The following is a 23,712-nucleotide window of genomic DNA, read 5'->3' as shown; positions in this document are numbered from 1 at the left end:
CCCTTCAATTTTCCAACTGTACTTGTATAACTGCCTCAACTACGTTAAGTGACTGCTATAGGTCTGATTTTTAAGGAAGGGAATGGTTAACTTACATAGACAATCTAAACCAGGTATAAATCACATGAAACAGTAAGGCAATGAAAATGTTTTTGCAATTTTATATAAACAAACCACCAAAAAATAATAATAATTACATTTTTCACTCTGTTATATTGCAGCCATTTGCTAAAATCATTTAAGTTCATTTTTTTCCTCAATGTATACACAGCACCCCATATTGACAGAAAAAACAGAAATGTTGACATTTTTGCAGATTTATTAAAAAAGAAAAACTGAAATATCACATGGTCCTAAGTATTCAGAGCCTTTGCTCAGTATTTAGTAGAAGCACCCTTTTGATCTAATACAGCCATGAGTCTTTTTGGGAAAGATGCAACAAGTTTTTCACACCTGGATTTGGGGATCCTCTGCCATTCCTCCTTGCAGATCCTCTCCAGTTCTGTCAGGTTGGATGGTAAACGTTGGTGGACAGCCATTTTTAGGTCTCTCCAGAGATGCTCAATTGGGTTTAAGTCAGGGCTCTGGCTGGGCCATTCAAGAACAGGCACGGAGTTGTTGTGAAGCCACTCCTTCATTATTTTAGCCGTGTGCTTAGGATCATTGTCTTGTTGGAAGGTAAACCTTCGGCCCAGTCTGAGGTCCTGAGCACTCTGGAGAAGGTTTTCGTCCAGGATATCCCTGTACTTGGCCGCATTCATCTTTCCCTCGATTGCAACCAGTCGTCCTGTCCCTGCAGCTGAAAAACCCCCCCACAGCATGATGCTGCCACCACCATGCTTCACTGTTGGGACTGTATTGGACATGTGATGAGCAGTGCCTGGTTTTCTCCACACATACCGCTTAGAATTAAGGCCAGAAAGTTCTATCTTGGTCTCATCAGACCAGAGAATCTTATTTCTCTCATCTTGGTAAACTCCATGTGGGCTTTCATGTGTCTTGCACTGAGGAGAGGCTTCCGTCGGGCCACTCTGTCATAAAGCCCCGACTGGTGGAGAGCTGCAGTGATGGTTGACTTTCTACAACTTTCTCCCATCTCCTGACTGCAGCTCTGGAGCTCAGCCCAGTGATCTTTGGGTTCTCCTTTACCTCTCTCACCAAGGCTCTTCTCCCCCAATAGCTCAGTTTGGCCGGACGGCCAGCTCTAGGAAGGGTTCTGGTCGTCCCAAACGTCTTCCATTTAAGGATTATGGAGGCCACTGTGCTCTCAGGAACCTTAAGTGCAGCAGAAATGTTTTTGTAACCTTGGTCAGATCTGTGCCTTGCCACAATTCTGTCTCTGAGCTCTTCAGGCAGTTCCTTTGACCTCATGATTCTCATTTGCTCTGACATGCACTGTGAGCTGTAAGGTCTTATATAGACAGGTGTGTGGCTTTCCTAATCAAGTCCAGTCAGTATAATCAAACACAGCTGGACTCAAATGAAGGTGTAGAACCATCTCAAGGATGATCAGAAGAAATGGACAGTATGGAGCACAGACATGCAGTGGAGGATAAATCTGATTAAAGGTAGATTAAACTGCTGGAAAATGAATGTCCGTGTGCAGGACTGAGAATCTCCGCTGTAAAACATTCAGTACAGTAAACAAGAACCTTTAAAGCATCTTTTATTATAAGCACTGGTGTTAAATAAATGAACAGATTCACATTTAAAACAACCATCGAGGTTAAGATGATGAAAACAAAACTCATAATGCTAAATCCCAAAAATACATTCAGTGTATGTTGTATAAACTGAGGCATGATGTCAAACACACAGTCATTGACCCTAAAGCCTAAACACAGCCGAGAGGAACTCAGAGAACTGGACAGGGGTATTGCATCTGAAGATCTTTTGGATACTTGGATTAAACCCAGAGTCTGAAATAAGCCCCTAAACTGAGTCTGTAATGGTCAGAGTTCAGCAGGCAGCCTCTGTGCTGACGGATCTGTGCTGCGGCACTTCCTCTGGCGGCACAATGAGCGCCAGAGCCTGATCTAAGGCCACTGCCGTCAGACCCCACACCCGATACCTGGGGCTGTGAAACACGGGGAGCGTGTACCCGAAACGATCTCCGGTGCGGAAGTGTGTGTAGCCTCTGTTCTGGGCTTGACACAAATGCTCCAGAGTCAGGGTGAAAACCTCTTCCACCTGTCAGACAAACAGAAGCCGTGAGGACAAGCACTGCCGTGATGAGGAAGATCTGAAGACATTCGGAGGAAACTGTACCTCGCTGGGATTCGGTCGAAAACACAGAGTCTCCAGCGGTCCGAGATTGGCTATTACAGGCGCGATCATCATCCCAGACTGAAAGTTAGGAAACACGGACAGTTAGATGAACAATTACACTGATCTTTACTGCAGTTCAGAGCTTTGTTTTCTTTCTGACCTTCATCACGATCCTTTAACCGTCACTGTATTTACATACCGGAGATCGATATTCAATCACATCTGTCAGTATTTGAAAACGCACATCATATTCTTGTAGGTTACATCACATTTATAATACTTTTGACTGAGATTTCATGTAATCTAAAGCCTTTATTTCGAGATACAGCAGCTTACAGACTCATAAAGGAAGTTTTTAATGTATGTTTCTGAAACAATAATTACACATTTTTGATTCTGTAAAACAACAACACCATTTATTTTGTACTTGAAAACAGAATATCTAAACAACCATTGATTTTCAGGGGCATTTTGTAAATGAAAATAATTAGAGCAATTTATTAATATAGAATTGTTTCTATATTAATTCTATATTATGGAATTAACAAAGAAAAGGTTTAGGTCACAGATCCATCTGTCTCCGGGAAAAATCACAAGCGGTTCTGTGTTTTTGATGGGTTTGATGTTGTTGAACTCTGAAACCAGAGAGAAAAGCTCTTGTGCTTTGAATGTGTTCTCGGCCGTGTCAAACCGCGACTGGATTGACTGGTCAAGGAGTTAAAGATTGTTTCAACATGCAAAGACTGAATATTTCAGAGTTTTTATGGACCCTAAACAAATGTGTTCATACAGGACAACTGATCTGCTCTGTGTCCAAACCTGTGCTTAATGTCAGATGAGCTGATCCACTTCACCAGCGGCGTCTTATATTGCATATTTAATAACATTATATGTGAAAATAAGCAGCGAATTTCAATTGTCGCATTACTCTGTACATTTTACAAATGGGATGCAAAAGTTATGAATTTGCAATATATGCAAAATTATGTATGGAAACAGCTCAAGGGCAGATTTTTTTTAGCGATATATTAAAATATGTTTTGTGTATGTTATGTATGTTTTCTGTCAAATAAATCAATATAAACAATTGATAAAAAAATAAAAAAACAACAGAATAATAAGATACTATAGGCCAGAGTTTAGGGCTGGGCGGTGTATCAAGTTTGTATGATATATCGATATATTTTTTATACATGATACAGAATGAGGCAATAGCGTTTATATTGATATACAGTAACGCTAGTTTGATTCGATTTGAAACAGAGAGGAGGACGCTGAGTGCTGCTGCGGGGAAATACATAACACAATCTGTCCTAAACATGACATGCAGGAACTCGTAAGATATAGTTAACACGTTTAGTTTAAAGCGGCTTACACCGCCAGATGCTCTAACAAACGGGCTAATAAATATGCCATGAAGAATTTTAAACCTACAAGTAAGTGTATTTTAGTGATTGCAGTAACTGTAAAGTGACTATTGTGATGGGGAAATCAAAATAGACTATATTTTATATTTTTTATATATATATATATATATATATATATATATATATATATATATATATATATATATATATATATATATATATATATATATATATATATAAAATTTAGTCTGTGCTTTTGTTTTTATTTATTTTAATTTTTTAGTTCAGTGAATTTAACATCTGCTTTAAAATGCATTATATCATAGACTACATGTTTACATAAATTTACATTTGTTTTCATAGCCTTCAATATGAACATTGTAGGACATTGGACAGGATGTGAAATAAGATTTAAAATAAATAAATAAATAAATAAATACAGTTTTTCCAGAAAAAATGTAGCAAATACCGAGGTATATACCGTATATCGCTAATCAGAGATATGATTTTTTGGCCATATCGACCAGCCCTACCAGATTCACCTCTAACCCCAATTAAACACACCTGACAGAGTGATGAGCTGAATCTGCAGACACCAGTTTACACACTTCTGCTGATAGCAGTCACACTGTCATGGGACACAAGCTGCGCCTGACATGGGCTTCACTCACACAGACTGTCAGTGCTGCTCCAATGGATTTACACAACAACTGCACAGTTTTATGAAATTAATGCCGTTTTAAATTCAAACATAAATAAATGATGAAAAAGCTCTATCATCATGACAAGAGTTGAAGGATTCTCTGATTTATTCCCTTTATTCACACAGAACTGACCTCAGGAGGGTCAAAGCAGAATCTCACACACATTACAGTTTAGAGCCGCAAGATTATGACAAAAATCATTAAAAGATACATTAAAAACATTTTAGTGTTTGGGGAAACAGACGAAACAAGCTGAGAACTGTTCATGAATTGGTTTATTAGTAAATCAAGACCTCACATTGGTTCACTTTCAGCAGCAGCAGGAAAAACAAAACGGTTATTTAAGCTGGGAATAAATTGTGTGCAGGAAGTGAGCAAAGAACGTTCCCCAACAGTCAATGACTTTAGTTATGATCGTTGTGGTGAATGAAGCCGACTGCACTGCTCTAAGAGTCTCTCAGTATCTGCTCTGGTTTATGAGGAGAGCAGTCAGAACGTCAGTGAACGAGTGCTGCATACATCTACAGCTGACTGCTTCTGCTCCAGAGACTGATCCAAATGATGCAGTCATGTGCTCTACAGACACACTGTGATTGGTAGCAATGCTCAACACTGCAAAAAAACAAAACAAAAAAACAAAAAAGAAAAGAAAGAAATCTTTGACACAACCTGAGCAGATCTAAATGTTATTCTGTAATAAAAACTTATGATTTTTTTTTTTTTTTTTCACATTTGATTTTAATCGTGACAATCGATCAAATGATTGCTAGAGTCGATTCAGTACTGATGTGTCCCCACTATCTACTCAATTTGATGCATTTTCTGCCCCCGTGTCTTGAATTTGGTAGCCATTTTTGTGACATTTACAATGAATGTAAACATATACATGGATGAATCATTTACAATAAGATTCATAACATGTATTTATTTTTCATTTCATTCTGACTTTAAGTTGTGTCAAAGACTACAGAATAACACAAGACGTGTCACTCGTATTGTTTTGAATGGGAGAAAGTGCAACGCGCAATATGGCAGAATAAGTCCCGCCTTCTAAATAAGAGCCAATCACAGACTGGTAAAGTCATCGCATCACTGCAGCGGCTGTTAGAAGCTCCGGTTCCTATAGAAACAGTCAGACACGCGCCTCCGAAATGAGGCACAAGAGACGCATTTAGGACTGCACATGCGCATTAGATTGATCCAGCCTAAAGAACGCAGTTTTTTGTCATGATTCGAGCGTTTAGAAACTAAATTTATAAGACAGTTGTTGTCAGATTTCATTGTTTATTTCAAATATGAAATTTAATCGAAACAGCTTTGGAGAATTTGATGTTTCCTCATTCAAAGAGATGGGAGCTGCACTTGCATGCCCGAGAAAGATGGCCGCCGAGTGAAATGACTTGTCTGAAAGGGACTTTGGTTGTGTTGATGAGGCGCTGAAATGTCAATTTCTTTTGCTATAGCGTTCTGTGTTAACTGTATGAATGCTTGTAATTTATTTGATGGGAAAGGAAACAATGTTTGATATGATTTTGTATGGATCGGTGTATGACACGTACACATTTGTTCATCTCAGAGGAATCTGCAGTGTCATGATGTCCTCAGTACTGTGGAGACAGAGATGGGAGGGTTGCTGTAATATGTGTCCCGTTACAGTTAAAAATGACTTCATAAAGAAGAATTCAGTAACGTAATCCAAGCACTGCAACATGAAAGTAATGTAATCTGATTACTTTTGGATTCCTTCAGGGTCACGTGTGTAAATAAAGTCAGGTGAAGAGCAATATCAAAAGTTCTTTATTTAACTATCAATTTAAAAAAAAAAAAAACTATTAAAACTAAGCAATCGTGGTCCACATAGCACAGATTTTGTTAAAAACTCTTGGTAACTTGACCTTGGTAGAGACTTTACTGATATAGAGTGGAGTGGTATTTTAGACAAAGCACATTCATCATCATCCTGTGCCAGACATGCCCTCATCCAATTTAAAATACTTCATAGGTTGCATTTCACAAATTCAACATTAGCTAGGATCTATCCTAATATTAGTCCTGCATGTAACAGATGCCAACTCTCAACAGCCACAACAGTTTTGGTCATGCCCAAAACCGGAGGGGTTTTGGAAAGATATTTTTAAGTCTTTTAGTGAAATGTATGGTGTCTCTATTGACCCTGACCCCCTGCTAGCTGTCTTTGGTACTAGTCCTGAAAACATTGTGCTTAAGGAAAGAATATATAAGGTAATCAATCACCTTTACCACACTGTTGGCAAGACGCTTAATTCTTCTTCATTGGAAAAAACCTGAGCCCCCAACACATAGCAGATGAGTTAAAGGTGTAATGTATTATATCCAGCTGGAAAAAAATCAAATTCACTGTCCGAGGTTCTAAAAGCAAGTTTTTTTTGAAACATGGTCACCTTTCTTAGTATATTTGGATGATTTGCAATTTTCAGAGGACACCTTACCATATGGGCACCTACAGATTTTATATTATTCTTTTCTTTATATTTGTTTGTGAGGTGATTTTATAATTTTTTCTTCTTATTTTTTATTTATTTATTTTCCTGATGATATGTTACTTTTTGTTTTAAAACCTTTCACGTCAGTCACAACTTTGGAAAACTGGGCAGTTTGAGGCAGGTATAAGGTCATTGAGTCCTCTCAGTTATAGAGTTGTTCTTTATTTATTTATTTATTTATTTTTTAATTAGGGGTTCAAGCACGTAGTGCTGAAACCTTATTGTAATTGTCCTGATTTTTATTATTTTTCCCGTGCCGTAAAACTGCTCGTGCAGCCCAAACCGTAAGTGCTAGAGACTTGAAACTTTGTCAGATGATAGTAGATGATAAAAATCGAGGAGAGGTTGACAAAGTATGACCAAAATCGGCCAATAGGTGGCGCTGCAACCCTTTGTCCTAGAATCAAGTGTCTTATATCATTGTAATCCTTGGGTCAAGCCAGACAAAACGTATATCTCCGATTTCATTTCCGCCAGGAAAAATTTTCGGCCATTTTGAATTTTGTCCAAAAACTAGTCCTAGGATTTTTGCCCGATCGGAACCAAACCAGTGCAGAAATGTTCTCTGGAGTCTGCATATCAATAATTATCGAGAGAAATTTGAAATTTTGATTCACGGTCGCTAGGGGGCGTAAAAATCTATGTAATGGGAGGAGCCACTTTTACTAAAATGGCTATAACTCGAGAACGAAATGACATATTTGCACCAAACTTGGTACACATATGTAGGGGCTCAATGTTTGGTCACGATAAAAAAAAATCACGCCGATTGGACACTAGGTCTGTAAGAATTTTGAAAGAAATCGGCCACAAGTTGGCGCTAACGAGTTTTACGCCTCAGTAATCACGTGGTGTGTCACAAAACCACACAATATGCATATCATTTGATAGATCTCCTCATGCTGAACAACTTTGCCTCAAGAACCAATGCTGTCAATCAAATCGTTCATTAATTATTCACAAATATGTGAAAAACCTACTTTTGCGAACTAGTCCTAGATTTTTTGCCCGATCGGAATGAAACCAGTGTAGAACAATTCTATGTACACTCTAGATCAATAATTATCAAAAAAAAAAGTTGAACTTTACCCTTTCAGTTGCTATAACAAGGTCATTTATAAAATGGGCGTGGCAAAATGTATTCAAAAGCTTATAATTCCTAAATTAAAACTCAGAACTTCACATAATTAAGTGAGCACATGCAGCATATGACTCTAAAGAAGCATGCCAATTTTTATGGAGATCGACCCATAGGTGGCACTATAACGGTAAAAGATTTAAAATACATATATTTTCAATGGTAAATTGCCTGTTTTGGCTGAAAATGGTAATTTCCTTCAATGATTTAGGTGTTTACATGCTTGCTAAATAAAACTTAAATATCTTTTAAACTTTAAAGTATCTTTTTATGCATATCTGCTTAAAGGTCTTAAATGCTTGAACCCCGGTAAATGCTGCTTGCAGCTTTAATTATTTTTATTATTGCTATACCTTTTATAATATATGTACTTTATATGCATATGCATAGTGCTGCTACACATCTGTTGTGTTGAATGTCGGATGATTGTACTGTTAGCTGTGTTCTTATAGTTAAGCTGCGCGATGGGAAATGGGAAGTATTGTAGAATGTTATGTTAATTTTTGTTGGTTTTCTTTGTATACTATGTCATAAATACCTATAAATAAAGAACTCAAAAAACAAAACAAAAAAAAAACTAAGCAATAGTGTCTTGTTTCACCAACTCCAGATTACACAGTCAAAAGGCTATACAGACATCTAGTGGCTACAGTATGGTATTACAGATGGCTTTACTTTTTATTTCTTTAAAGGATTAGTTCATTTTCAAATGAAAATGACCCCAATCTTTACTCACCCTCAAGCCATCCTAGGTGTGTATGACTTTCTTCTGATGAACACAATCTGAGGAATATTAATAAATATCCTGATGCATCTGAGATTTATAATGGCAGTGAAGAAAGCGTCTCTATCCACATCTATCCATCGTAAACACAATCCACACGGCTCTGGGGGTTAATAAAGGCCTTCTGAAGCGAAGCGATGTGTTTGTGTAAAAAAATATCCATATTTATACAAGTTATGAGGTAAATTATCTAGCTTCTGCCAGACTGCCTTCTATATTCAACTTATGAAGAAAGTGTAAACTGGCTCTGCCTCAGAGTTTTACACTTTCTACATACATTGAATGCAATAAAAGAAAGCAAAAACAAAAATAAGGACTTTATTCAACAATCTCTTCTCTTCTGTGTCATTCTCATACGTTGTCCATTGTCTATGTGAGGAGAGTTTATGCAATGACAGTCATAGCCAAAATATTGCTGCTAATAACTGTGCTAATAAGGCTTACATGTACTCAGACACATGCACAGTTCTCCTGTTATATCGAGGAACAGAGGCGTCAGAATGAAACACTACAGGTCACTGCTTATGACAATATTTCTTTTTTTTTTTACTTTGAATGAATATGTCTCATATTGTTCTTGTTTATGGAATTAATAATAATAATAATAATAATAATAATAGTAATAAAAAGCTTAATAAAATGACAATGTTGTTAGCCTACTGGAACCTGTAATAAACCTTTTTTCCAGGCTTCTGATTGGCCAACATGGCTTGTGACAGCGCTTCATAGCGTGTTTTTGCATTTTCATGTGGATGTGATTTTTTTATAAACACAGCTTATAAAAATACCCATGCACATGTGAACTAGGCCTCATTATTGGCAGGATCCTGCATCAGCATCACTGATCACGTGACCAGCTTTGGCCAATACTGAGCCAGACGATGAACCTGGAAGCGCTGGACGTAAACAGCATATGAGAATGACACAGAAGAGAAGAGATTGCTGAATAAAGTCATTCTTGTTTTGTTTTTGCACACAAAAAGTATTCTCGTCTCTTCATAACATTAAGGTTGATCCACTGCAGTCACATGATTGTTTTAACGATGTCTTTAGTTCCTTTCTGGACCTTGAAAGTGTTGATTATATTGCTGTCTATGGACGAGTCAGATACCTCACAGATTTCATCAAAAATATCTTAATGTGTGTTCTGAAGATGAACGAAGGTCTTACAGGTGTGGAACGACATGAGGGGGAGGAATTAATGACAGAATTTTAGTTTTTGGGTGAACAAACCCTTTAAAGGCATCACACATCAGCAACAGTTTGGCCAAGCACTCCTGCTGAGTGAAGTATGTTTCTAGAATAACACCTTATACATTAGGAAGTGCCTGTATGATGTTTTCAGATATTACCCTCATGCAGTGTGTAACAGAGCTTTGTGTGAAAGTAAAAGCTCTGCAAAGGGTTAAAGAGGGCAGATAAATTAAGTTATTGTCTCCTAGAAACAATCAATTCTGAACTGCTGAAACGAAGTCGTCAGTAATTCAGTCTCACTTCCGCTTCAAAATGTAGATTTTTTAACACATTTGCATAATGTCAACATATGGTCTTCATTGGCTGTTCACGTCTGTTTGCCCCGCCCTCAAACTCTAGTTGTGTCAGGAAGAACTCAAGTGAAAACCGGCAGCATCATTACTGTTCGTAAACTCAAATATGGTAATGAGCGTCTTGTGTCTGACACGCACTGTAAGCTGTTGACCAATCACAGCAGACTGGGCCATCTGACCAATCAGAGCAGAGGAAGCTCACAGAAAGGCGGGGTTTAGAGAGAACGAATCCTTGATGGAAGTGTTTCAGACACTGAGAGAGAAGAGCTGATGCTGCAGTGGATATTGTGAGAGAATTAAAGTGATTTTGATGCGTGTAAACCGTCGTGACAGACTCCAGAACAAAACCTCCTGTAACTCACCATGTCCCGCAGCGGCTTCATCACGCCCCACACCTGATCTTCAGTGACGTGGATCCCCAGCTCCTCTGCAGCTTCTCTGAGAGCCGTGTCCACCACAGATCTGTCACACGGGTCTTTCTTTCCCCCTGCAAAACTAACACAGCAGAGTTTAATTGAAACACATAATGCACCTGTGAGCATCAGAACGGAGCTTTATCTCTGGACACGAGGCGTACCTGACGTCCCCTTTGTGCCGCCCCTTCAGCTGGGCAGACCTGAGCGTGAAGAGGAGAGCGGGGCGTCCGCTCACGGCGCACAGACACACCAGCACCGCCGCCCAGCTCTTCCCGCTCCGCTCGTACAGAGCAGCGTTGGCCTGCAGCGAGCGCCGGCAGCGAGCCTCGTTCCCTGCGGACAAACACTCGTCTGTAGCGCCGCGTGTGTGAGTCTGACCCGTCAGCGCCGCGGATCGGCCCGCGGCCCGCCGGGAGACGCCTGCGCTATCTGTGCACGTTTGTCTTTTAATCCTGCTCTCGGGACAGCTCTGGCTGTTCTCCGGTGGGCTTCTGGGCAGAAGGCACTGCGATGGAGATCCGTTCAAAGACGAGCGTAAAAACAGGGAGAAAGTCTTCGGTGTGTGTGCCCAGCTAATACTGCTGAGACTCATGTGTGCTAACAGAAGATGAGAGCTACTGCATATCCGTCTCGCGGCCCGTGAACACACGTGTTCGGAAGTGTTCGAAACGCCAGGAACCCCACTGGAGGCGGAGCAATGCTGATCTCGCAGGACACTGGAAGAGCGGCAGACCACGTGAGCGTCTCTGAGCGTCAGCTCCAGTCTGTGAAACCTCAGCTGATCCACACAAGCCTTCACGTGAGGAGTCCTCAACATCCTGCAAACACACACCAGCTTTACAGGATTAGTTCACTTTCAAATAAACTCTCCTCCATGTGTAAATTATCAGGAAATTGTATTAGAAACTGAACTAATCCTTTAAAAACAGGTTCATCTGTCTGAAGACCATGACGATGGCTTAAACTCTGGGTTACAGTGACAAAACCAATCCAGTGATGACGATCATCCACTTTCTGTGTCCACTCAGGGCTCTGAACAGTGACATCAGCAGTGAGCAGCCAATCACAGTCAGAGTCAGCGTGATTGACTTCACTGAGAGACCGGTCTTTATCAGGACGGCACAGAGCATCTCCTCAGCGGTTCATTAAACACTTAATGGAAAAATAAAACCCACTGCATGAAGAAATCTGTGGTTATGAACGCAACTGTAAATAAAGGGCTGAACTTCTTAGATTTTTCTACTCTTAAATCACACCTTCAAAGTCAACTGGATTAAGCAATTCCCTAAAAACAGCAGCATGTGTCTGGAGTGTTACTCCTCACTTCATCTCTGGTCTTCAACTGGCTTTGCTCTGCGACTGCAGCATTAGCAGGATTCCTTTAAAACCAAACAGATGCTTCTTTCCTGGAACTGAATCTATAAACAGGTGTTTTATGTGGAATAAGAAGCACATTCTGTATCTTAAGAACTGGTTTTGTTATGATATTGTTTTTGTTAGCCAACTTGTTAACTCTGAAGGACTTATAAATATAATATAATGTTCCAGTCACTCCTATAGATTGTGCTGTGGTTATGGATAAAAACACGTCTATCCCTGTGGATCCTGCTGATACTGCAGTCGCTCGTATCCGTTTCTCTCTTTCCCTGTTAAGAACAATAATGGCTTCAGAGGGATCTCGTCTGGTTGTGTTGATGATCTGCTGGGGAGTAAAATCTGGAAACTTGCTCAAATACTAAATAGTAAGTACTATATTGTAAACAGATTTCATTGTGATTGTAGGTGTCTTTTATTTTGCATTTCCAGGTATTTTGTTCTCACAGGTGTAGGTGTGCATTTACGCGACAGTGTTTCTGAATTCAGCGTGTAGAGAGGTTACAGGTTGGTGCTATAGTGATATTGAAATCTTTTGTATATTTTGTGGTTTGATCAGTTCTTTAGGAGTTGTCCTCGTTCAGCTTGTTTCTGGTCAGATTTCTGATCTTTTATTGAGGTTTACATCATGCCCAGCTTTCAACTGTGCTGTAATAATGATTGATTTGTTGTTTTTTCTTCTATGACAAATATTAACATAAGTTAATTATATTAACATAAATATTACTGAATTAATCTGCTGCTTCTTCTAGCTAAATGTAGTATTCATGAATGTAAATTTGGGGGAAATAAGCCTTTGTTTTTAAGAAGTTAAACAATACCTAAATACAATGTTATGTTTAAAAAACAAGAAGGCTGTAAAATGTGTTTCTATTTGTAAACATTTTCATATTTTTATTTAATTTTATTTCCATATTTTAAGTTTGTCACTGTCTTATGTTTGATTATTCAGTGTCCCTCTGACTGTAATCATAAACCTCTCTCTTCTGCTGAAGATTAAGACATTTTAAACACATTTACACAGCAAAAACTAAAGAGATAACCTAAAAAGGGGACGAATAAAAGAAACATCTGGCTCTGTTAATGCATGTGAAACTAGTTAAGTCTAATAGTTCATAATACACTGTATAAAAATAAAGCCGGTCACAATCTGACAGGATAACAACACAAACTATCAAATTCATGAACTTTAAAATCACTGAAGCACATTTCTGCTGATATGAGGGAAACAGATCCTCGATGTATTTAAAAGTTATTTATCATTATTATGAGCATACATTAGACTCAAAATCTTAACTGGGATCTTGTGGCAGCTTGACAGGGATCTTCAGAATGATTTATGAATGTATAGTCACGGATTAACAAGATTTATAATGATGATTTAGTTGAATATAAACGAACATGAAGGAGCAAAACAACATTATTCTCGAAACTGATCACTGTCAGTCATTTATATTGATTTAAACACGTTCATTATCATAATTCACAGCGATATAAGCACACTTCTGTTTCACTCGAATAAATGATTATAAAACATAAAAACACTCACCTTAAAATAACCCGAAATCAGCGCGATGACGTCTGCCGGATGTTGTGACAGAAACTTCTTCTTCTTCGGTGGTGTTTGAATGTTGAACAGGCGCATTCCGCCGCCTGCTGGACACACACAACACGTGTTAAAACGAATTAGTTAATTATTTTAACATTTCACAGTAAATTATTTAAAAGAGTCCAGTCCAGCTCACAACAAACGTTTAAATGCTTTAATAGCTTTCATGATGGAAATAATATTGTATATTGTATCGTATAATGTATCATAATGATATGAGTCATTATCATTATCATGTCATTGATAAAATAAGTCCGTTCTTTATTTTATTGTGCTTTTTAAAATGGTTTTATTTTTTTATTCACATATTAAGCTTTTGTAATCATTTAGCCTATTCATAAACGTATAGTCTTTTATTTTATAATTATTCTTTACTGTGGTATTCTTTTAACAGCGTTTAAAGTGTCTCTGTCACTTTGTATTTATTTATTTATTTATTTATTTCAAAGTGTCTCTCCGTTGAGTGTCGAATCTTGATTCGGTTCGATCGACTCATCAAAAAGAGTCGATTCACAGAATGATTCATGACTGATCAAACGCGTTCGGTAACGCGTTGTTTTGATCGCTGGTGTCCTGAATGACTGAACTCTGCCTCTCGACTGTACAGTAAGTGCATTAAAGGGTTACACATGAGCAATATCTGCTGATATTGTGATAGTTAAACGAGTAAACACAGCAGGACAGTCACAGATGATCAAACTCAATATAAACCTCGTGTGTGCTAGAGAAACTAAAACATGTAGTGTAAATATGAGATCATTTAAGATGATTTAAGACAAAAAAACAGTTTTAGGAAGAATGTTTTGGTTAGTGTTTTATATTCTTTTATTATTTTAATTTTTTTTTAAATATATATTTTGCAACTATTTGGTAACTTTTATAAAAGGTCTTGAAAGAGACTGAATGGATGTATAAATCTACTATAGTATTTACAGTAGCTTTCTGCTCCTGTCAGTGAATTCAGTGGTGCTGCTCTTCTCACCTGAAGGAGTCAATAAAGCATTAATATTTCTAGATGATGTGGTGATTCTGACAGTAGATGAGCACTCAGGGACCTGTCTTACTGACAAACACAGTATGGAGGAACATCTGAGTCCCAGAATCACTTGAGTTTACTCACATTGAGCTGGACATGAGTAGCCTGACCTTCAGGAACCTCTTGGAAGGTCTAGTGAGTTCCTGCAGGTAATGTCTGACACTCCTGCTTCCTCTGCTCAGTCTCACACAAGCCTGTCCTCGTCCGTCACAGAAGAGCCTGTGGTGTCTCACGGTCAGCATGAGAGCGTCTGACCAGCGCTCCGGACAGGTCTTGCTGAACCACACAGAAACACGTCACTCAGGGATGTGACGAATCTCCTCAGTCGCTGAGATCAGCAGGTTCACTTCTCTGACGTAAATCATGTGTACAGTGAAATCATATTTGCCGCTTGCGTCCTGAACACGACTGATAAAATAACAGTTTAAATCATCACCTTGATGAACTCAGCGAGTCAGTGTTTGATCCTGTCCTGTGATGAGATGAGAGGATCGTTCTGCTTCTGTCATGTCTCAGGGTTCAGGAGTTTCTTCTCATCTTCTCATCCATATTCGGCTGTAGTGATGGCCCTGTCAGGTTCTGATCAGAGGGGTCTGGTGACACACAGCGGTCCTCTGTGTGCTCGACTGGAGGAGAGCGATGGATCTGCTTCAAACAGCTGCTCACACTCCACAACAAGCTTCATCAGTGAACAAACGATCACAGGGAGATGGACAGCAGCTGGTCCACACACTCCTGAGAATGATCAGAGAGTGAATCAGTCTTTACACGTCTCTCAGCAGCTTCAGCTTCATGTGTCTGATATTTCTGCTGTTATATATAGTTCTGTACTATAAAATCACGTCTGTTGATATAGTTTTCATAATTCATGGCAGTTGTTAGGTTTGTTTTTTCTTCATTTTTAATATTTTTTTATATATTTAGTAACTTTATTATCTATTTTTTACATGTGTATTTTTTACTTTTTTGTTTTTAATACTGTTTTTTTTTTTTTTTTACCCCATAACAGATCTTGTATCAGTAATGTTAGATTTGATAAAAACGGGCTAATCTTATAAAATAACTATTTACATCACTGAATATTTACAACACAAGCTTTCTGCTCATTTAATTTAAATTTAATGTATTTAAGATGACTTACATATTTAATATATTAATTTTATCTGAAATGCTATTTTTCTTAAGGATTTTTCTAACATGTCTATTAATAATAATATTTTATTGTTTAACAGCTCTTGTATCAGTGTAATGTTAACTTTAGATTAGATGTAAGCAGTCTGGCTAAAGAGCAATATAATATGTACAGGATTCTGTCACTGACTCGTCCACTGCATGTGTTGTTGTTTTCGTGAGATAACGGTATAAGGTTTTCCTCTCTTGAAGCAGTGTTCAGCAGTGGAGAATGAGCTGAAGCAGAGACATCACTGCATCTTTCCTGCAGGAGTTTGCACACAGACTCATTCAGCTTTTGGACAGCATTGATCATTCATTCTTTTACTGCCTCAGCTGAACAGTATTTGTGGGAAAGCCCAGAAGAAGGTCAGCTGATGCACTGTGATCAGAATGTCAACAATGACTTCCTCATTCTCCTAACACATGTTGTGACTTCATAATGACTGGTCCTGTTGAGAAACGGCTGAACAAAGAGTGCAGGAGACCTGACAAGTATTGTGGCATGTGATTTGCCGTGTGATTGAGGTGAAGCTGGAGGTCACAGCAGTGGATGCAGGTGGATGTGACCTGAACACTCATCACTGATGCTCCTTCATCACTCTGTATTTACTCAGACCGGTGACGTAATGATGATCTGCCTCACGCTGCTGGAGCTTCAAGCCAATGAGATGTTCCTCTGCACAAACTGAACTACAGCAGACTCATTTCCAGTGTCTCACGATCCCTCACAGTCTTTCCAGTTCTGCAGTTTTCCTGAGGAATTGAGCTGATTTAACTCTCGCGGGTTGTTTTCATGATTGAAGCAGCCCCAAACAACATGATATTTAGACCCTGCAATGCTAATTTTACCAGAGGAACCCCATCAAAAACAGATTTTACCCAACAGAAAAACTCACTTTCTAACACAGTGCAGCTGAATCAGCAGTGTCATATTTCTTTCTTTCTCTTCTTTTTTCTCAACCATTGAATTTCAATCACTTCACTTCTTTAAATTATGAATTTGTTCTCATAATTTAAGGACTTTTTTCTCATAATTTAATGAGTTTATTCTCAACATTTTATTTTGACTTTGTTCTCGAACTTTAACAAGTTTTTTCTCTAAATATAACAACTTTAATCTCAAGATGGTTTTATTTTTTATTATTGCTTGTCCCTAATCCTCTTCCGTAGCATTCTTCTAGCAGTATTTGGTTTGGTTTTTTTGCAAAGTGAGTGATATAGTCACTAATGTCAGCTCAGGCGTTATGAAATGAACAGTTTTATACTGTAGATGATACACATCACACAGCCAGAAATCACTATCACACATGAGGCATTACAATCACCTAAATTCAGTGCCGTTATTCAATCAAACATTCAGTCCAAACTTCTAATCTTTCTTATTTTTTAATATTTAAACACTGATGAATCACTATTTGTGTGGGAAATGTTTCACAGAATGAGAATACCCTGTTCCTAATCAGTCATGTGACACATTATCAGAAGATTTTCATGACATTACAGCATGGTTTAGCAGGCCGTCCCTGACCAGCTGGACAGGTTTGTCAGCCTTCCTCTCATTTCTTTCCCTCTGTGTCATTCTGGCCGTGGAAAAAGTGTGTATTTCTCAGCTAGAAGCTCCGGAGAACTCGTAATACTAGTTATAACCACACCCATTCAGCTTTAAAAGAGATGTGCCTCAGTTAGTGAAGCCATCGTTGTACTAACCCTCCAGTATCTCCAGGATCATGGCTTCATCCGCATGGGCTCCAGAGGCGTTTTCTTGCCCTATATGTTTGGAGATCCTGAGAGACCCCGCGACGCTCCCCTGCGGACACACGTACTGCCTCCTCTGCATCCAGACGCACTGGGATCAGGCAGCGGGGAAAGGCTGTGAGTGTCCTCAGTGCAGACAGCGCTTCAGCCCCCGGCCCGTCCTGGCCAGGAGCAACGTGCTCATGGAGGCCATGGAGAAGCTGAGACTGAGTGGACAGGACGGCCCAGACTCTGCTCCGTGTCCAGACGTGCCCTCGACCCAGCCCGGACTGTACCCCGCCCTGCCCTCGGGCTCCCCGCAGCTCTGTCCGCTGCATCAGCAGGTGCTGGAGCTGTACTGCTGCCACGAGAAACTGTGCGTCTGCGAGGAGTGTGGCCTTCTGGGACACAAGGGTCATCAGGTGGTGCGGCCGGACGAAGAGCGACTGAAGATTCAGGTGCGTGTCCCATTACATGTCATAAACACCTCATATTTCACACCAAACGTTTAAGAAAGAATTATATATGTAAGGAAAGATGTGAATTATCACATAAAATAAGTCCCAACAGGGTGATTAAGTCTACTGTACAGATTCACATTTCAGAAGGTAATGATTGGACTTTAGATCAGCAGGAGTTGAGGCATCAAAAGTTTTATGGATGATAACTGAAATATTACTACTGAAATCACATTAGTAATAAGTTACACTACTAGTTACAGCGATAAGTAAGTAAATAATGAGGATTGTAGTTTATTGAGGGAACAGTCGTAGTTAATAGTGAATGTTCTCTAAGCTGAAGTGTCTCTACACAGCAAGAGCTGATGGAGCTGGATGCCCGGATACAGGAGAGCATTGCAGACAGAGAGAGGGTTATTCAGAGCCTTCCCCAGGTGTCTGAAGCACACAGGGTAAAACACCGCTCAATAATCATGTAAGGAGCACTGCAGCTCTGTGTTACTGATGTAGTGAGTCTGTGTCCCGCAGAGCTCACTGCAGAAGCTGATGATGGACAGTCAGGCCGTCTTCATGGAGGTGTTGAGGAGCGTGGATCTCAGCAGCTCTCAGGCGCTCGAGCTGCTTCAGGCTCACGAGAGATCGTCCTCGAGCCTCATGCAGGCCCGGACCCACCAGATCCAGCAGGAGATCGTCCATCTGCGCCGGAGACGAGACGAGCTGAAGACGCTGGACAGCATTCAGGACCCCATCGTCTTCCTGAACGTGAGTGTGACGTCACTTCAATAATAACACTGAGTCTGAAAACATTGACCTGTTTCTGTGTTGTTGCCTGAACTGCTGTTTTAGTTATCATTTATTAACCGTTACAGAACGTTTAGTTTAAGTGCACTTAAAACAATATCATCATAATAAATGTCACATTGTGTGTTCAGTGACAAGTCACCTGATGGAGTTTGGGTTCCTTGCCGCTGTCGCCTTTGGCTTGCTTAGTTGGGGACACTTGACATTTATTCAACAGTGCTTTTGATCTGTCTGCATTGACACTATAAATTATGTACCAGTTATCAATGTAAAGCTGCTTTGACACAATCTGCATTGTAAAAAGCGCTATATAAATAAAGGTGACTTGACTTGATGATTGTCTCTGTTTGCACAAGCGCAGTCAGATCATTTTACCCAGTTGAACATTTATTTTGCACATTTGTTTTAAAAAAGTAAGAAAATGACTAATTTAAAGAGTTGGTAACAATATTTTATATGAGGATCGATCCTTTTGATACATCAAGTGACTCATAATCTTCTGCAATCCTGTAGTAAATCCCTAAATATTGTCCTTTCAAAACATTATTTATCATGAGTGATTGGATTATTGTCATCTTGGGTGTGTTCATTTGTTCATACAAACATATTCATAAAAGCAGACACGTGATCAATAATAAGGAAGGGTTATTATTGCACTGATTCGCAGACATTCATGGCGGTGGACTCCTCAGATCCGGCGGGAAGTGTAGCGATGGAGATCCTGACTCCAGAGACGGTGACATCAGGGGTCAGATCGTGTCTGGACGCGTTCAGAGAGGGGGCGGAAAATCTCACCAAAACCAGCCTGGCCAGTATCTTCAGAGTCGGTGAGTGAGTGAAGCTCTTCAGCGTCTCCCTGCCGAGCGTCAGCGTCACCCGTTCCTGTCCGTTTAGACATGAATCATTTGAGAAACGACAAACTCTCTGCATTCACATGACCGTGGTAAAATCACTGTAATGCACCGCCTTTCACAGCTCATTGATTTGAGTGAAATGAATAAATTGCAATTAATAACTGCATTAATTTATTAATAACTAGAATAAAGTTTATCTTTTTCAAGCAACATAGCTATATAGTGCATTATTACAGAATATGCATCTCCCATGTGTATATATATATATATTTGCACTTTACAGCAGCAGAATTTACTGTGTGAATCAGTTTTTCACTGTTGACTATAATAATCACTGAAGTGAGCGTCTCTCGCGTCTCCAGTGCCGTTCAGCTCAGAGTAATGCTTTATCTTCACACCACTAATGAGTCTGACTTTAATGAATGTTGTATCAGTGATGTAACGATCCGTCCCATGTGACCCTGCAGTCAATGATGCGGCCGCTCTGGCACAATCATCCAGTCAGTCATGTGACAGAGGCGTCAGCTCCAGCCAATCACAGCCGCCCTCACAGACCCCAGGTAGGCACATGTTATAGTTAGAGTACACTGAACTCATCTGAACAGGGTTATTATTGAAATCTCTTCTTCAGCTGTTCAGGTTACAGAAGTAAAGTCTGACTCTGTGAAACCGGACGTTAAACCCAAAGCCAAAGCGTCGTCTCCTGCAGCACAAGACCAGCACAAGAAACAGGACCGTCCCTCTGCCAGCCCTGGTACATCCTTTCCCTTCACGTAGAAATCATTTGTGAAATATTGTGCAAAAAAAGTATTATTATTATTTTACAAAACCCTCAAGAACATGTCCAGGTCCAGAAAATAAAATGAAATAAACTGTATAAAGTAATAAATACATATATCGAAGCAGAAAATTAGGATAATCTAGTGAAGCACACAGTCATTTTCACTTAGCACAATAATACAGTAAAGTTACTTTTACTAATAATAATGAGAAATATAAACACTCAAAAGGACAACACTTGCATTACAGGGACGGGGTTTAGGAAATAAATGTTACAATGCAAGAAAATCGTAAAGGTCATAAAATCAGTGATGGGTGCTTTAAAAACATGCATCGACCTTAAAAACATGCATCAACGTGAATCGCTTCGAACCAGAGTGTGTATCAAACTGCCAACGTCTTCGTCACGTCATAATGGTTTAGAAACGTATCAATGTCAGTGGTTCACCACTAGGGGGCGATGATCTCTGTCAACCCATGAACGCTTTTACACCAAAATTACACAGAACAATTTGAACTTTTCCCCCCAGACCTGTTTCTGTGTGCGTTTCCATCACGGTCTAAAGTACCATGAAGATTAGTCATGTGACGTAGGACTGTGTGCAGTTTTCCAGTTCCAGCTGGATTCATCCTCCGCATATAAGCTTAATAAAGCGTGAACCTCGCCGTCGCTCCATCGGCTGTATTTTTAAACTCTTGTTTATTTGAATAGTAAACCTCTCTTACAGCACCGAAACAGACTTTACATACAGTTGTTGAAATAAAATGCCGCTTAAGTCCCACCCCAAAAGCTCCTGAACTTTGGAGAAGTACCACCCCGTGAGCAGGGACTTTCTGAGGGGGACATTTTACCAGAACTTCATGTAGACCCTGATTCCTGCGCTCAAAACACACAGAGTACCATCCCTAGATCCTGCAGTGGAAGATTTTTACCTGATCTCGGATCAGTTTTATTCATCTGTAGACATTTAATGACACATTTGTATAATAAGTTGTATATATTTGGGCTAGTTTTTGTTTATTAACATGTTCTGACCAGCATGTGGTGTCTCGAGTGAATCATTTTGAAAAGCTTTGTTTCTCGCATCAGACCTGAAATATGTGTATATTATGTACTGTGACATGTCTGATCTGTGTTGTGTGTCCGCAGTGGAGGGATCAGCATCCTGTTGTCCGTCTACACCTGCTCCTAAAACCAGAGAGGAGATGCTCAAATGTGAGTCAGCTGATTCTGCAGAAATACGTCCTCTCTCTTGTTCAGGGTTTGATGGTGTGTATTTTCTTTCAGTCCGCATCGAGCCTACACTAGATCCCAACAGCGCTTTCCATCAGATCCGTTTATCCGACGGATATCGCAAGGCCACTCTGTGCGCGGAGAACCAGAGTTACCCGGATCACCCGGAGCGCTTCCTGTACTGGAGGCAGGTGATGTGCGTGGAGCCGCTGGCCGGGAGCCCGTACTACTGGGAGCTGGAGTGGACGGGACAGAGGGTAACAGACTCACTGAAGCATTATGGGCAATGTGCAGATGAGCGTTTGCTTGTGCTGGGGAGAGTGTGACGTGTGTTTCTTCTGTGGTCAGGTGACTGTTGGCGTGGCGTATAAAGACATGGAGCGCTCTGCGGCCGAGGACAGCTCCAGACTGGGCCACAACACGCGGTCCTGGAGCCTGTACTGGTCCGGAAAGGCTTTCTCCATGTGGCATGCTGGGAAAGAAACGGCTCTGTCTGGTCCCAAAGCCCGGCGTATCGGGGTGTATCTGGACCAGCAGGCCGGAGTGCTGGCTTTCTATCGAGTCTCTCACGGTCAGGCGCAGGAGATCTGCTGTGTCCACACGCACTTCCACGCTCCGCTCTTCGCCAGCTTCCGCTTCTGGTCCGGAGTCGGCTCCTCCATCACCATCTGTGAGCTGTGAGCAGAAACACGCCTTCATAGCTTTCTCTGTCCGTTTCTCATCACAACTTCACTGTCAAATAAAAACACAACACTGACGCATCATGAGGTTTTGTGGTGAATGTGTGTGTAACGTCCATCTGGATAACAGCAGAGACGTGTGAACACAGAACATACGTGACTTCAAGAGCTGCTCCTTATAAAATGTGAACTTCTCTATCCATATACATGTATTTTTATGATTGTAAAGAGCATCAAAATCGACTGGATCAAACAGAGCTACAAATGAAATGTGTTTGTTTTAGTCCTTGTCTTTCAGAGTCATCATTAACAGGTTAAAGATGTTCCAGGTACTTTTGCTCTCTGACTTGATTTCTGTCACTTTTCTTGTGTGGAGAAACAGCAAAACCACACACTGATCTGAAGTCTGTCGTAGAGCAAAACGTTTAATCTGGATCAGAATGATCTGGATTTGGAAATCCCATGTTTTGCTATCCAGGATCAGGTAATCCATCTTACTTTTGTGCAGGTTTTTCAACGCAACATCGGATTGGATCACCTGATCCAGATACACTGAATAAATCTGGATTATCAGCTCTGAATGCGATCACATGACACAGTGAAGGCTGTTAGCTATATAAAGATGTGCGTCACTTTAAGTGTTTTATATGAAGAGAAACAAACATCTTTTCAATGTTCTTTAAATTCATGTGACCCACAACAAAAACAAATATTCAGTAAGAGATGCAGCTGTTAGAAACTAGCTTGGACCGGTTCATCTCTGATGATTGTGTCAGTGTAGTTTATATACAGTGATTAAAACACTATATTATTTAGTTTGATATTATTTTATGGTGGCAAAATCTCATTTTGTACTTCTTTTGTACTACTTGAACACTTCTTTCTGTCTTCTTTAACTAATTTTCAATATCTGCTCATTTTCAAGAATTGGTCAATCCAATAGTCGAAATCAGATAAGTTTTGAGGAACTGTGTTCTGGGATGATGAAGAGCAAAACTGCTGAACTGATCAACAGGTGATTTCTGGCGCCATCTGGTGGACTGAGATCCACAACATCAAAGTCTTTCATCAAGATCTTTATCTTTACTTGATGTTCACTCAGTTACCAAAGATGCACATATTTGTCATTAAAAAAACTTTCAAAATCTGCTGTTCATTCATAATTATCATGCGCAGTCGCTGCTGTCACGTGATTCATGTCACTTTTCTCAGCGTTCCTAATCATTCACAGCG

The 23,712-nt window shown here is 39.9% G+C and overlaps 2 protein-coding genes across 2 annotated transcripts; one reads left to right on the top strand and one right to left on the bottom strand.

Annotated features, from left to right (window-relative positions):
* Positions 1–122: 122 nt before the first annotated feature.
* On the bottom strand, positions 123–13,750 carry nudt8 (nudix hydrolase 8). The gene is made up of 5 exons (XM_067366172.1): positions 13,670–13,750; positions 10,908–11,564; positions 10,693–10,825; positions 2,269–2,346; positions 123–2,190 (listed from the first exon to the last, which is right to left on the bottom strand). Exons 2-5 carry the CDS (start codon positions 11,561–11,563, stop codon positions 1,960–1,962), a joined length of 1,098 nt encoding a protein of 365 aa, XP_067222273.1. The 5' UTR covers position 11,564; positions 13,670–13,750; the 3' UTR covers positions 123–1,959.
* ftr86 (finTRIM family, member 86) lies at positions 11,619–22,717 on the top strand. The gene is made up of 10 exons (XM_067366170.1): positions 11,619–12,488; positions 17,662–18,130; positions 18,487–18,582; positions 18,659–18,892; positions 19,599–19,758; positions 20,253–20,345; positions 20,417–20,539; positions 21,716–21,781; positions 21,854–22,056; positions 22,148–22,717. The coding sequence occupies exons 2-10, from the start codon at positions 17,666–17,668 to the stop codon at positions 22,478–22,480; spliced, it is 1,773 nt and encodes a 590-aa protein (XP_067222271.1). The 5' UTR covers positions 11,619–12,488; positions 17,662–17,665; the 3' UTR covers positions 22,481–22,717.
* Positions 22,718–23,712: the final 995 nt, after the last annotated feature.

Source organism: Chanodichthys erythropterus, chromosome 17 (genome assembly GCF_024489055.1).
Source record: "Chanodichthys erythropterus isolate Z2021 chromosome 17, ASM2448905v1, whole genome shotgun sequence".
Taxonomy (NCBI): domain Eukaryota; kingdom Metazoa; phylum Chordata; class Actinopteri; order Cypriniformes; family Xenocyprididae; genus Chanodichthys; species Chanodichthys erythropterus.
The sequence above is the reverse complement of the archived record's forward strand: the minus strand, read 5'-3'. Positions and strand labels throughout refer to the sequence as shown.

Excerpts from the sequence above, each read along its gene's own strand:
- ftr86 (XM_067366170.1), top strand. The coding sequence starts at position 17,666 with ATGGCTTCATCCGCATGGGCTCCAGAGGCGTTTTCTTGCCCTATATGT. Across the intron at positions 18,583-18,658 it reads AGGTGTCTGAAGCACACAGG|AGCTCACTGCAGAAGCTGAT; the intron begins GTAAAACACCGC and ends TGTGTCCCGCAG. Across the intron at positions 21,782-21,853 it reads CAGAGAGGAGATGCTCAAAT|TCCGCATCGAGCCTACACTA; the intron begins GTGAGTCAGCTG and ends ATTTTCTTTCAG.
- nudt8 (XM_067366172.1), bottom strand. The coding sequence starts at position 11,563 with ATGTTGAGGACTCCTCACGTGAAGGCTTGTGTGGATCAGCTGAGGTTT. Across the intron at positions 10,826-10,907 it reads CGGCACAAAGGGGACGTCAG|TTTTGCAGGGGGAAAGAAAG; the intron begins GTACGCCTCGTG and ends CTGCTGTGTTAG. Across the intron at positions 2,191-2,268 it reads TTCGACCGAATCCCAGCGAG|GTGGAAGAGGTTTTCACCCT; the intron begins GTACAGTTTCCT and ends TTTGTCTGACAG.